We start from the raw sequence: 12,282 nt of genomic DNA on the forward strand, positions 1-12,282 counted from the left end.
AACAAGAATGAGATGGTAGAGCTGTGCACATGCCCAGGGCTTGCAGTAAGAGGAGAACCAAATGATTAAGTTAAGAGCAAAGAAAGAAACATCTTTGTTTTCTCTCTCTCTTTAACATGATTCATACAGTGATGTTAATTCATGTTTCATATCGGAGTGTTTTATGTGTAGCTCTAMGGTGCATTCCCTCTTGTGCATAACAAGCATCATATAATGCACAGTCATGGTGCAAAGTCTAAGGTTTATGAAATTCCTGTAAGAAATTTGAGTCCAACCCCCGTTGTTCCAGGTTTAGGAATGAGTCAATTCTCAGTTGTGGGTGAAGTTACAAACTATAATTAAGAAAGAATAAGGGAAAGCAGAAAACCAGATAAAGATAAGCATTTTTTCTCTGATGCCCATGAAGTTAGAGTAAAGCTGATCGAAGTGAAAAATCCTACGTGTTTTTGCTAGAACACATGCTCTCTATATAAAGACATTAAAAAATCTGCAGTTCTCACTTAAATGCCATTCCCCTGCATTTTTATGACTGCGTTGCACTGCTGTCCAAAGCTAAATCTGAGATCTGGACTCTCTCCTTGCCCATAAACCACAGTATCTAAGGCAGTGGTGAGTGTGCTGATATTTCTTATACTGATGCAGAATGAGTGAAGGGTGAGGGAAGGGTCAAGGTAACTGGGTCTGGCGGCCAAACCTCAGTATTTGCACTCATGAAGGAAAACGACTATGAAATTGCAGTTTGGCTGTAAAGATCAGGCCAGTAGCTAAGCCTGATCCTTAGGCCAGTAGCTAAGCCTGATAAGTACTTTTCTTATTTGTAAGAAAAGTACTTTTAATACAGAAATAATTTATACTGTGAAATTCACAGATCCTTTAATTGAGGTCCTGAACATTAAATAAAAGAGAGAGAGAGAGAGAGAGAGAGAGAGAGAGAGAAAACCCTTTTTCTTCAGTTTCATGTGGCTGCAATAGTCTTGTACTTTATTCTGCAATACCTAAGAGCCCATCATGAGGCCTTTGTTGAATTTCTAAAGAATTCTTACATCTGAGGGAAGGGTGAGGAAAATAGTMAAGAAACTTACTCAGGTTGCCCCTGTAGCCCCAAGTGTATAGATCAAGTCCTGAAAAATAATTGGAAAACCTACATCTGAAGTCTCTTCAGTTTATTATATTGCCTGGTGCCTGTAAGTTGGATGCTAAGTTGCCTTTGTTTCGAAGAAGTTGAAGGTGGTTACATCACGTTACTTGTCCATCACTCCTGTTTTTTCTCATGTGAAACCATCCCACGTTGGTCCTAACTCCTTTCTCACGTCTGGATTTTCAAGCTGATGGAGGCAACCCAGGTGTTCCCCATGTTCTGTACCAGTTAATTTACWGCGGGAATTAAAGTGTTTGGAATTAAGAAGCTGTATCTATATGAAGGAGCAGAATGTTCCCAATTAAAGGTCGGATGTGAGTGAGTGAGAGGCCTCTCCCTGCTCTCCCTTTGCAGATCCTGGCCCTTGTAGCAGTCCGAAAAGCCATGGACTACCTCTTCTCCCAGCATGACCTCAGCTTYCTTGATGACGTCATTCCAGAAAAGGACAAGAAGAAGAAAGAGGATGAGAAGAAAAAGAAGAAGAAGAAAGGCAGCCTGGACAGCGACAACGATGATGTAAGGAGATTTCTGCTCTTGCCACGTTACTCGTGTGTAGCTGGTTGAGCCTGGGTGACCGGGCTCCTCCCCAGCCCGGGGTGAGGATTTTCCTCAAAATTCACATTTTGAATCGGAGCAGCAGGCTTTACCTGCTGCAGCAAATGGTCTCCAAACGAAACTTCTTTTCAGCCTTGCCTCCCTTTGGCCAGATGTCACCAGCCTGTGGTAGGTGGCGTTTGCAATGCCAAGAGTGAACTCACACTTCTCACCAGTGCAGAAGAGAACTGCTGCCGTGCCATGCCTTTTGCTAGAGTGCTCCTCCTCACCCTGTCTCACCCATCTTTCCCTCCTCCTGCTTTCTTGCCCCGTAATTGTCCTTACGTTTTAGAAGGAGAGTGGTTTTCATGAGCAACTCCGTTACTGCTGAAAATATTGCGCTATTTCTTCACTTTTGATTTTCCTGAAATACCCTTTTTAAAAACGGCCAGAAAGGTGTGAATTGCCACTGTAAGAGGGACTTTGTTTCGTGTTCTCTGGCCTTAACACCTAGGGCACTTGCTCCCCTGCGACGTGCTTTACTCTTTGCTCTGACCTCAGGTTGCATCGGACCCTGACATAGGGAARCGTAGCTGCTAACGTCATTATCAAATGCAGTGACCTGACCCACGTGGCTTACAATATTCTAATTTCTTTTATTGTTTATAATAATACACCACACTGGCTCGGTGCCTGGCCATTTTTAACTGTTTTTATCTTCTTTTCAGCACTCGCTTTTACCAGATTTCCTGAAAATAAAGCCTAAGCCTAAGCTTGTATGGGGAGAAAAATGAAGCCCCTTGGTTTTGCCTTAGATTGTGCATGCAAAATGCATGGTGACTGAGGAAAAGGAATGCAAATGAGTGATAAYGACCGGCCGGTTCATTAAAAAACCCTGAGCTAGCACATTTAGCTARGAACCCAAAGGGAGGTGCAGTAGGGTCTTCTCCCCCTCTGCAAATTGCCTCTGCAGGGTTTCCCCGTCCAGACTTCCACATCTTCCCCCTCCAGTGCACTGTTGTGCCTGAGGCTGAGCCTAGTTCAAGCACAAAGACACCTTTAAACATTTCTGGGAAATGTCACCTCAATTCCATTGCCGAGTCCTGGAATATCAGCCTTTCCTTGGATATAGGAAGTTGCTCTTATTYGAATGAGTAGCAGAGTTGTTCCTGGGAGCATCTTCTAGGTGGCAGCAGGTGGGTAATTGGGACCAACGGGACATCACTGTGCCCCAGCCTGCAGGGGATTTGGGTGAAAGCTTGCAGAATTTGGCAGCAGGCTCTCCTGGAAAGAGGCTTGTTCAARCAGGCAGCTTTTCTCTGTGCTTGCAGCCCTTCCTGATGGGTTTGCTCCTTCTCCTGTCTGCCCGGAGCTGTTTGTGTTCCTAAAGGGCTCCTGGATTCGGTGAAGTGCTGAAGTATAAACAGGGGTGTCACCGAGATTGACATCCCTTGACGTCACATAAATAAAAGGCAGAGCTGAGAAAGTCCAGCTTAAGGAAGCTCTGCTGTGCTGTGCATGAACTTCTTCCTCTTGGAGCAATTTGGAAAAAAATAAACTAGGCTTATTTCACAGAAATAAATCACAGCGGGATAAACCTTTCCCAAGAGATTTCACGGAAGTTTATGCCCTGTCATTTCTCCCAAAGGGTGCGTTCTYCACGGTGCTTTCCGCAGCCAACTCCGAGCTGAACCGGACACTGCCTGATAAACTGGTGGCCAAGGAGCTGGCGAGGTGGGAGAGGGCAGGAGACACGGGCACAGGATCCTTGATTCCCTCTGCTTTATCCTCACAGCGTAAAGGAAGAGGGCGAGGTAAAGGAAGACCCATCAGACAGCTACGGTGGACAGTTGCTTCTTATTYTTTACCTCTTTTTCTTCCTCATGCCCACAGAGGCTGTGCGAAGCGTAATGGTGGCGGCGGGAGACGGAAGGAGGGAGGGCTGGAAATGTTCTAAGACCTTGTACACGTTTCTTTCACAGTCCGACTGCCCCTACTCAGAAAAGGTCCCAAGTATTAAAATACCAATGGACATCATGGAGCAGGAACCTTTCCTAAGTGATAGCAAACCTGCCGACAGTGAGTAGAACCAACCTCTTGCATGCCTGCTTGACTCTCACTCGCAGTTCCAAAATATATAGTTAGTTACATAGATTGAGAGTGATTTTTTTCCCTAAACCTTGCCTATTTTTAAAAAAATATATATTTTTTTTTCTTTTATAATTTGCAGGACTCTCTGTCGATTTTGGTTTTGTGTTTGTTAGCTTGCCCCTTACAAAGCTTCTGTTATTCCCCCTGGTGCCTGCAGCTTACGTGTGTTCTTCCTATTCCTCCTTGTGCTTTTATGCAGCTATTAACAGGTCTCCTGGCAACTCTCATTTAACCTTCAATGCACTTCTGGCCTTTCTGGCCTCTGCCAAGTTTCTTTTTGTTGGTTTTTTTTTGGGGAGGGGTGGATTTTTTTGCTGTAACTCTGCTGATTGCTTGAAGCTTTTCCCGCTGACCCTCGTGTTCTGGATTTGCAGCGTGTCCCAACTGCATCGCTCTCCATTACTGTTTATTTCCGTAGGTTCCATGCAATTGCAAAAACCAGCACTAAGTGTGACCTTGCTCTACCTCACACATTAAACTGACAGGGCAGGGCTCGTTTGCCCATTAACATTTTTCCCTTCCTAGGTGATTGGCCTTTGTGCTATTGTATTCCTTTATATTTTCTTGTGTTATTAGCCGCAGTTGCTTATGGCAGTCTCTGTTTTCAGCCCTTTTCACTTTGTGTTGTTATTGTCTGTCAGGAGAGGAATGGGGAAAAGCAGCTGATAAGCTCACATACATTTGCACATTCATTCACATACATTTAAAATACTAGGAGCAGCAGGTTGAATACTGAAGTATATATGGTGTGCTGCCTTGTCGGATGATAGGAAGGGAGATATATGAAAAATATATGAAAAATATGAGCAACAGCATGAAAATGGCACCATTGCGATGCCATCAATAAGGCTGCTAGGAGTAAGGCTTAAAAATGCACATCCTTAGATCCATAAAATACTGTTTGTGTACAAGGGTTGATATCCAATCCCTTAGGTATATTTGGCACTTGTAAACATGGTGCTCTGGTTGTAGATAAAAGGATACCTAGAGATTCCCACTGTAAAACAAAGCYAAAGGGGATGAGCCAGGTCTTTGCCTTTTTATATATATGCTCCGTGTTTGGCTGAAAATGCAGCACACAGCAGTGTTGTGCTGATGAATGCAGAGAGATGAAGCACAGCCTGCCTTGGACATGCAAAGAACAGCAGATCCTGCTGCTGTGAAAGTGCCCTAAAAACAAACCCCATCCTCAAGGTGGTTACGCGAGATTTTATGATCAGGTGCACTGATTTTGTTATTATTAAGGATGGAACAATTAAAAAAGAATCCTACTGGTCAGGAAAGGAAGGAAGCCCCCTATTTTCTCGCAAGGAGGTAGGATGCTGTGGCAGGGAGCCCAGGATAACTAGGGAAGTAGAGGGAAGGTAAGTGGTGAAACAAGGCCAAGATGGGGAGCAATTTGCCTGAGAAAGGATTTGGGAATTTTCTGACTCCAGGTCAGACACCCAAACCCACAGTGAGGGATTCCCGAGCTCTTCTGGCAGCGTTGCCCAGGGCATGGAAACCCTGCCCTGGAAWCCCACGGAAATGGGGCTGTGAGGAGGCTGGTGGCCTCCCGTGCTCCAGGCATGGATGTTCCCATGCCTGCCTGCTAAATACAAGGGGAATTTTCATGGTTTTTCCTGCCCCTTTGGTGCCAGCCTGGAGCAGCAGAGGAGCCATCGCTCATAGCAGTTTATTCCTGTGTATAGTTACACATATCTGAGTGTGCAAAGGCCCATTCTGAAATGAATCTAGATAACATTGGAAGCACAAGGCTTTTTACTGCAGACATCTAAAATCTTAGTATTTTTGCTTGCAACCTGTGAAATTCATATAGCAGAAAGTCAGCCCAGAGAGGGACTGCCAGGRGTGTGGGGAGCTGTGCTGAGGCTGTGCTTGAGAAGCCATAAATACTGTGTGCAGTGACCACAAAGCCTTTCTTCCCTCCTCTCCAACAGGAGAAAAATCACCAACATTCCTTGAACGCCATACGTCATGCTGAAAAAATTCCTTTTCTTCAGTCACACACCATGCCAAGGTGAGCACCTGCCCAAAGGAAACCATGGATTGGGGAAAGGGCTGCTGGGCGCTGAGGAAATAGCTCCAGGCGTCAGGAAGGGTATCACGTTAAGGGATAATAAGCAGATGGTTTCAGGGGCAGCTTGTGAGTTTTGTCACAGCTGGATGTGAAGTGTTTGGAGGGCCCGGAGCAGTGAAATCGGGGGGTTTCCCCTGGAGGTAGGTGGTGTTTGGTTCCCCTCGTTAGGACAGCCTTAGGGGAGATACAGGCTTTGGGATAATGACTTCATCATTAAGGAAAATTAATATTTCTGCCCCCAAGCCCTTTCTGGATACAACACTGGATGATCCATTAGGAACTGGCAGCAGTTTTCCCTTTGCAAGCCACCTCCCACTCCCTTGTATGCATATGTGTGTGTGATGTATTTTAGGTGTATATAACACCATGATTCCCATGTGAACTGTCGTTTCCTTCGGGAAACTACAGTGCCAGGCGCTCCGGGCACTGACCATTCTCTCCTCCCTTCCTCCCTTCCTCCCTCCCTTCCTTCCTTCCTCGCAGCCCTCCACGGACTCCAGTAAAAGTTGTGCCTCAAATTAGAATAGAGCTCGAGCCCGAAGACGGCGGTTACTTCTGGAGGAGCAAGGGAACAGAAACTACTTTGTAATTTGTCTGTCTGTTAAATCTTACGTGGGTCTTTTTTTTATTATYATTATTTGTCGTTAGCCAAATATTACGCAATGCTCTCGGCTTCTCACCTGCAAAGGAGACATTCTGCCCCTCTCCCTCCATCCCGTGACCCTTGCACATCTCTTTTTAATTCATCCTCGCCCCAGTTTTCCACACTGACCAAGACTTGTGTTTGCCTTCTCTGTCGCTTAGACATGCACGCGTCCCTCTCTCTCTCTCTCTCTCTCTCTCATTTTCAAGCAGAGGGAAGAAGTATTAAGGATATAATATAATACCTGTGTGAAATGTCAGGGGAACTGGCATGACTTTAGTTGTGAATCAGTGTTTGTTTGTATGTGTTTTTATTTTTTGTTTTCGTCTGGCAGAACAAACTGACCTCCAGGCTAATTCAATGTCTTTATGACACTGCTCGGAGATGCTGGAAAGTGCTGCTAACACTAACGTGTTCTTAAAGCCTGCATTTGTAGTGACACAAGAAGGAAAACTAAAAGGTACTTCACTCCCAGCACAGACAAACTATTGCCATCGTTGTAGCATGTGTTTCGAAATGTCCCTTTGCTATGCAATTTTTTTTAAAAGAACACTTTAATGGACTTAATCTGTCAGGTACATTGAAGAGTGTTATTTTCCTAGATTATTTTGTTTAAATTATGGGGGCCTAACCTACAACTCTTATTTTTTTTTTTTTTGTCAATTTTTTTAACCTTTTTTTAATTACTGTAAAGAAAAAAATGAATTTTTCCTGCAGCAGGAAACGTATAGTTTTGAGTAGTTCTACCTCTTATTTCTAGATGCCAGGCTTTCTGTAAAGATGWCTTGTACCATATATAATGTGATTTTTACAAGAGGAAAAACACACAATCTCCAGGATATGGCATAGGGCTGGATCGGTTTTATTGTTATTAACACCTTCTACTCTAAAGTATCTGTTTTACCTTTTTTTGTTGTTGTTTTTTTTAATTGTTTAAACCATAACCTAACCGCACTATGAAGGAGACTATGAAGGTGGTCATCTTGAGCAAATGGCCAGCACCGCTTGGGGGCCGCGGTGGTGCCCACGCAGAGCTGCGCCTAAGTCCCCCCGCACTTAAGCTCTTCTTTTCTGGGTGGACCTAAATCCCCCACCGCGACAGTGGGCAGCCCTGGCCTGTGCGGCCTGCCTGGCTCACACCGGGTGCTGCCCATCSCCGTCCTTTCCAGCGGCCCAAACGAGAAAGAGCAAAAATAATACATACATATAAATATATATRTATATGTATGTATATATATATATAAAAAAATTAGTGCAGAAGAAGCCCTTCCTCATAGAGCACAGGCACAAGCGGCCGCTGCTGCCGGCCTGCGGCGCACAGGGCCCGGCCCTCCATCTGCCACAACCTGGTGACCAGTCTCCACAAAAATGAGGTCTTCCACTTTTGAACCGTGATAAATGTACTTGAAATGTGTTGACTGCTGATCTAGTTCTTTCTTTCTCTTTTTTTTTTTTAATTTTTTTTTTYGTTTTTTTAATCTTTTTAACGGCCTGAGCTCGGGCACCGAGGGGACCTTGTTCAAGGGACGGGACAAAGTTACCACCAAGAAGTCCCCACCCAGGGAGGTTTTATTGCACTTATTAGGCCATGTGGCAATGACATAAAATGTTTTTTAGATGGAGAATGGAGCGTTTTGTAGGAAAATGCTGTGTCCCGACCTGCGGAGCAGGGAGCCTCCGTGGCCTGTGCTTGTTTGTCATCGTGGCTGCTACCTACTTGTACTTGTGACTTTATTTTTGTGGATTTTTTTTTTTTTTTTTTTTTTTTTTGAATCAACACGCACTTTCAGATACTTTTATTGTTATTTTTAATTCTCTTAAGTCTGTATTTGCTTTGGAGGAAAGAATAAAAACTTGGTATAAAATGAAGTGGATCAAGATGGTGGAACAAAACAGAAAAAAAAAAAGCAGAAAACATTTCAATATATTAAAATGATTTTTTTTTCCAGTAATATAAAACAAGAAATTCCTTATAACATTATAGTATTTTACAGTTTTATGAAGCTTTCTATTGTGACTTTTATGGAATCAAAAGATGAAGATGATGAGATATTTTAGCATTTATATTTTTCAAAATTAAATGTATACTGAAAATAAAGTAACTTTATGCATTTACTGGAGAGGGTTTCTCCTTTTTTCCCCTCCTTGCCGTTATCCCTTGCTGACCCRCAGGGCTGAGGGGTGATCCCCGAGCCGCTCTTGCCCTCGCGGTGCTTTCCAGGGCCGTGAGTGGACGCTGAGGGAAGCAAAGCGGGATCAGAGGGCSCTGGCGGAGAGGGGACCCTGCGGGCACTGGGTGCAGGGCGCCACCAGCCCCAGACCACCAAATGGGGCCAATTCCCGGGAAACGGCTCCAGCGGGAGATGGTCGGAGAGGCAGGGCCGTGGGCTCCGCTGCCGCGGTCCCGAGGCGCCGCRCGGCGCCTCAGCGACCGGGTCAGCGCCACAGCTGTGGCTGCTGCCGGGAGCGCMCACCTGGGCCCCCTTGGTGCCTGATTAGGGGCCAGGAGAGCAGCCTCCAGTTGCTCCCAGCTCCAGTTGCTSCCAGCTCTGCTGGCTCTTCTTTGTCCCCTCAGTGTCACGCAGGGGAACGGCCATCCCAGGAGGTGGTTTCTGCAAAGGCTGGTGCCCCAAGGTCCCSTCAGTGGGCTCAGCCCAGGGACCGCAGCGTGTGTCAGTTGGGCTGGCCCAAGGGGCCAGAGTGTCCAGGAGCAGGACGGGGCGTGCAGGGCGTCTGGAAGCACCAGGGGACAGCACTGCGAGGCCTCCCCAGACCCGCTGCCGGGTAAGTGGTTCCCAAGTACTGCCACTGCTGCCTAAATCCCGTGCGCGTTTTGGCCACTGGGGAGGGGAGTGCTCTTTAAAATGCTCATATGTATTTTAAGTTAAGCCTAAAGTAAGAAATACAGGTTGTATCTGGATGTAATTGTGCTACCTGGACAAGCTGCAGGTTTCTCCGAAACCTTTTTGTCTCTGCTCTCGTGTGTGGGATCTGGTAAGCTCAGTTCTGCGAGAACTAGTTCTCCGCTCAGGGTGGCACCAAAATTGAGCATTGCCCAGTATCTCTCTAGGTTTGAGGGCAGGACAAGTGTCTTGGGACTGCAGCTCACCTTTATGTGGGAACTAGTTACCATGGGGTAACAGGATGGCCAGAGTGGGACTTGTTCCTTACAGCTCCGGAAAACCCGSGACAAAAGCTGTGTCCTGAATATCACCTGCGCTCCGACTTGCTCTGTTGCACTGCTCCCCACCTCCTGATGATACTTCTGAGGTGCTTCACCAAAGGATCTGCCTTTAGTGGACTTTTAAGGCAAGCTGTGTCCCAAACGAGGAGGAAAACACCCGTTGTCCCCATCATGGTGCTTGCACCGTGCGCACCCCAGCGAGGCACCAGCTGGAGCCACGTCGCGCGCTGGCAGACGGGGGACATCAGCCCTGCGAGCGTAAAMCCTGGCCTTAATTGCGGTCAAGTCGGTCATGAGGAGAGCAGGTACCAGAGCAGTCTGCACAGACAGTAGCACAGGGAGCAGGTAACACTGATAAACCTATTTTGGGCGTCTGTGAGCTGCTTTATGCTTTTATGGACCTAATCTTGGTAATCAATATTCCAAACAAACACAACTTACTTTTGGTTTGTTTGTTTGTTTTCTTACTTCGGAGAATGACGTTGAAGGGGGCAGGGTTGTGACAGGGCTGGCGGCACCACGCGGCACTGGCGTGTCCCCAGGCTCATCCTGTCTCCTCGTGCTCCCCGYGCGCGGCCCGCAGCTATCAGTAACGTTGTCGCTGCCGCGATCACGGGCTCCAAGTGAGCTACTGGCTAACGATCCCGCAGCCGGCCCGCACTGCGTGCGGCTCGTCCTGCCCCGGCTTTACGGCGCTTGTGGGGCGAGGGAGTGACCCCGAGCTCGGCACCACCCACTTGGTCCTTAGGAAGTTTCACGACTTGAGTGCCAAGGATTCGCGTGAGGCCCAAATGGGGGTCCCAGAAAGCTCCCTCATGGCAGAAGCCCATGCCCATCACCWCGGTCCTTGGCCTCTGTGTGTTGGCGGTGCCTCCTCCCTGCACCTTGTTGAGAGACGTCCCTCCTGCGCCGCGAGCTGTGGCAGCAACAAACGGATCCCCTTGCGAGGAGCGAGCTCRTGTGGAAGCCGGGGAGAGCAAGGTCCCTCCGTGCCTGCCCCGGCCTCCRCTGAAAACAAAGCAAAGTAACTGAGAGGAGAAAGCAGAAGTGTTTTCTGCCCTCTTTGGCAGCGAAGAGAACGCCAATATCTCAGGGGTATTTTGCTCGCCAAGTAGAGAGTCCTGAGTTGCATAAACTCTGAACAATTTTTTTTTTTAATTTGTTTTTCTTTGAGGAAGGCAAAGCTGCCAGCAGTCCCTGTGCTGTTACTGAATGTCCTGGCCATCCYCTAGTTTCTCCAAAGTCCACAGGCTTTATTAAAGACATTGGGGGGGCTTTTTTATCCCTTCTTTTCCACTGCAAGAACAAACGGATGAGGCTTGTGCAGGGGTAGCCAGACATGGCTGACCCCACAGCAGAGGACAGAGGAACAGTCGTGAAGGGGGAGGCTGCGGGGAGCAATTCAGTGTCTAATAATGTCGAATAAAGCAGCAAGCAGYGCTGTCCACCAGCAGCGTGGCTGCTGGGTCACACCAGCTTCCCCTTTGGGAGGGAGTCACTGGAGCTTTCGGAGGGAGAAATGACGATGCCTCTTAACGAGCTAAGTGTCCGGCTGTCACGGGGCTGGTGGGGCTGTGCGGGGCGCACTCCCRCCCGCCAGGAGCGGCTGGGATTGCTCCGGGGGCAGCGCCAGCTCTCGTCGGGGCCGCGCTCGGGCGGCACGAGCGGCGCCGCTCGCAGCGGGGCCCAAAGGGGCAGCTCGGCGGCTTGGAAGTGGCGCAGGCCTCTTCTCGGGAGGGCCTCAAGAGACATAAAGTGCCTGTGATTTTTCTCCCACCTCCGGGTGAAAAAGTGGGATGCGAAGCAGTGGGGAGAGGCAGCAGGGCCTCGTGCGCAGGCGCGCGCAGCCGGGCAGAGAGCGAGCGGCCCGATGCGGCTGTTCCCGGTGGCCCGAGCCGCAATGGGGCCCGTGGGGAGCAAAGCACCAGACCACAGCCCCTGTGCCCCCTAAGGGCAGATACACGTTCAGCACTGCGCTCAGGGAACAGGYCTGGTCAGGGGGGGATGTCACTGGATCAAGCGGTGCCCAGCCCTTTTCCAGGACAGGGTTGCTGGTTTCCATGTCAGTACGTCTCGCATGGCTTAAGGATGTGGCTTAAAGGGGTTAAGATGAGTACATGGGGGGCTGGTGACGSGCGTTGTGTGTGTGCAGGGAGATGGGCAATGGTGGGGACCGACTCGTCCTCCAGACCAGGGTGTCCCAGTGGAGGCTGCCAACGTGCGCGCGTCCCATCTGGAAACTGAGTCGTTGCTTCCAGCTCCTACCAACCTGGGGRAAAGGGAGGGAGCGTGACAGAAACGGCTGGAAGAAGAAGCCGCAGGTGAGCAGGAAACAGGCGTCCGTCCCAAAGCTGGGGCGAGTTACCCGAGGGGCTCACTGGCTCTGCTCGCCCGTGGGCGTCACTCACTGTCGTGCAGGGAGCCATTGACTCCAGCCCAAGGCGCCCAGGCCTCGCCTGCCTCGCCGCTGCCTCTGTGCAGGCCAAGACACTCCATTTCCTCCTTGCTTTACTCGGGGAGAAAGCCGAGCACAGTGTCACCAGCCCTGGCAA

At 48.5% G+C, this 12,282-nt stretch overlaps 1 protein-coding gene across 1 annotated transcript in view; it reads left to right on the forward strand.

The window, feature by feature from the left end:
* Positions 1-7,101, forward strand: part of SLC4A4 (solute carrier family 4 member 4) — a 96,286-nt gene extending 89,185 nt beyond the window's left edge. Inside the window, exons 23-26 of the mRNA XM_026048031.1 lie at positions 1,493-1,654; positions 3,655-3,751; positions 5,764-5,843; positions 6,387-7,101. Of these exons, the coding sequence (XP_025903816.1) occupies positions 1,493-1,654; positions 3,655-3,751; positions 5,764-5,807 (303 nt within the window). The 3' untranslated portion in view covers positions 5,808-5,843; positions 6,387-7,101. The remainder of the gene's footprint in view (positions 1-1,492; positions 1,655-3,654; positions 3,752-5,763; positions 5,844-6,386) is intronic.
* Positions 7,102-12,282: the final 5,181 nt, after the last annotated feature.

Source organism: Nothoprocta perdicaria, unplaced genomic scaffold, assembly GCF_003342845.1.
Source record: "Nothoprocta perdicaria isolate Ctin4 unplaced genomic scaffold, notPer1 scaffold_508, whole genome shotgun sequence".
NCBI lineage: Eukaryota > Metazoa > Chordata > Aves > Tinamiformes > Tinamidae > Nothoprocta > Nothoprocta perdicaria.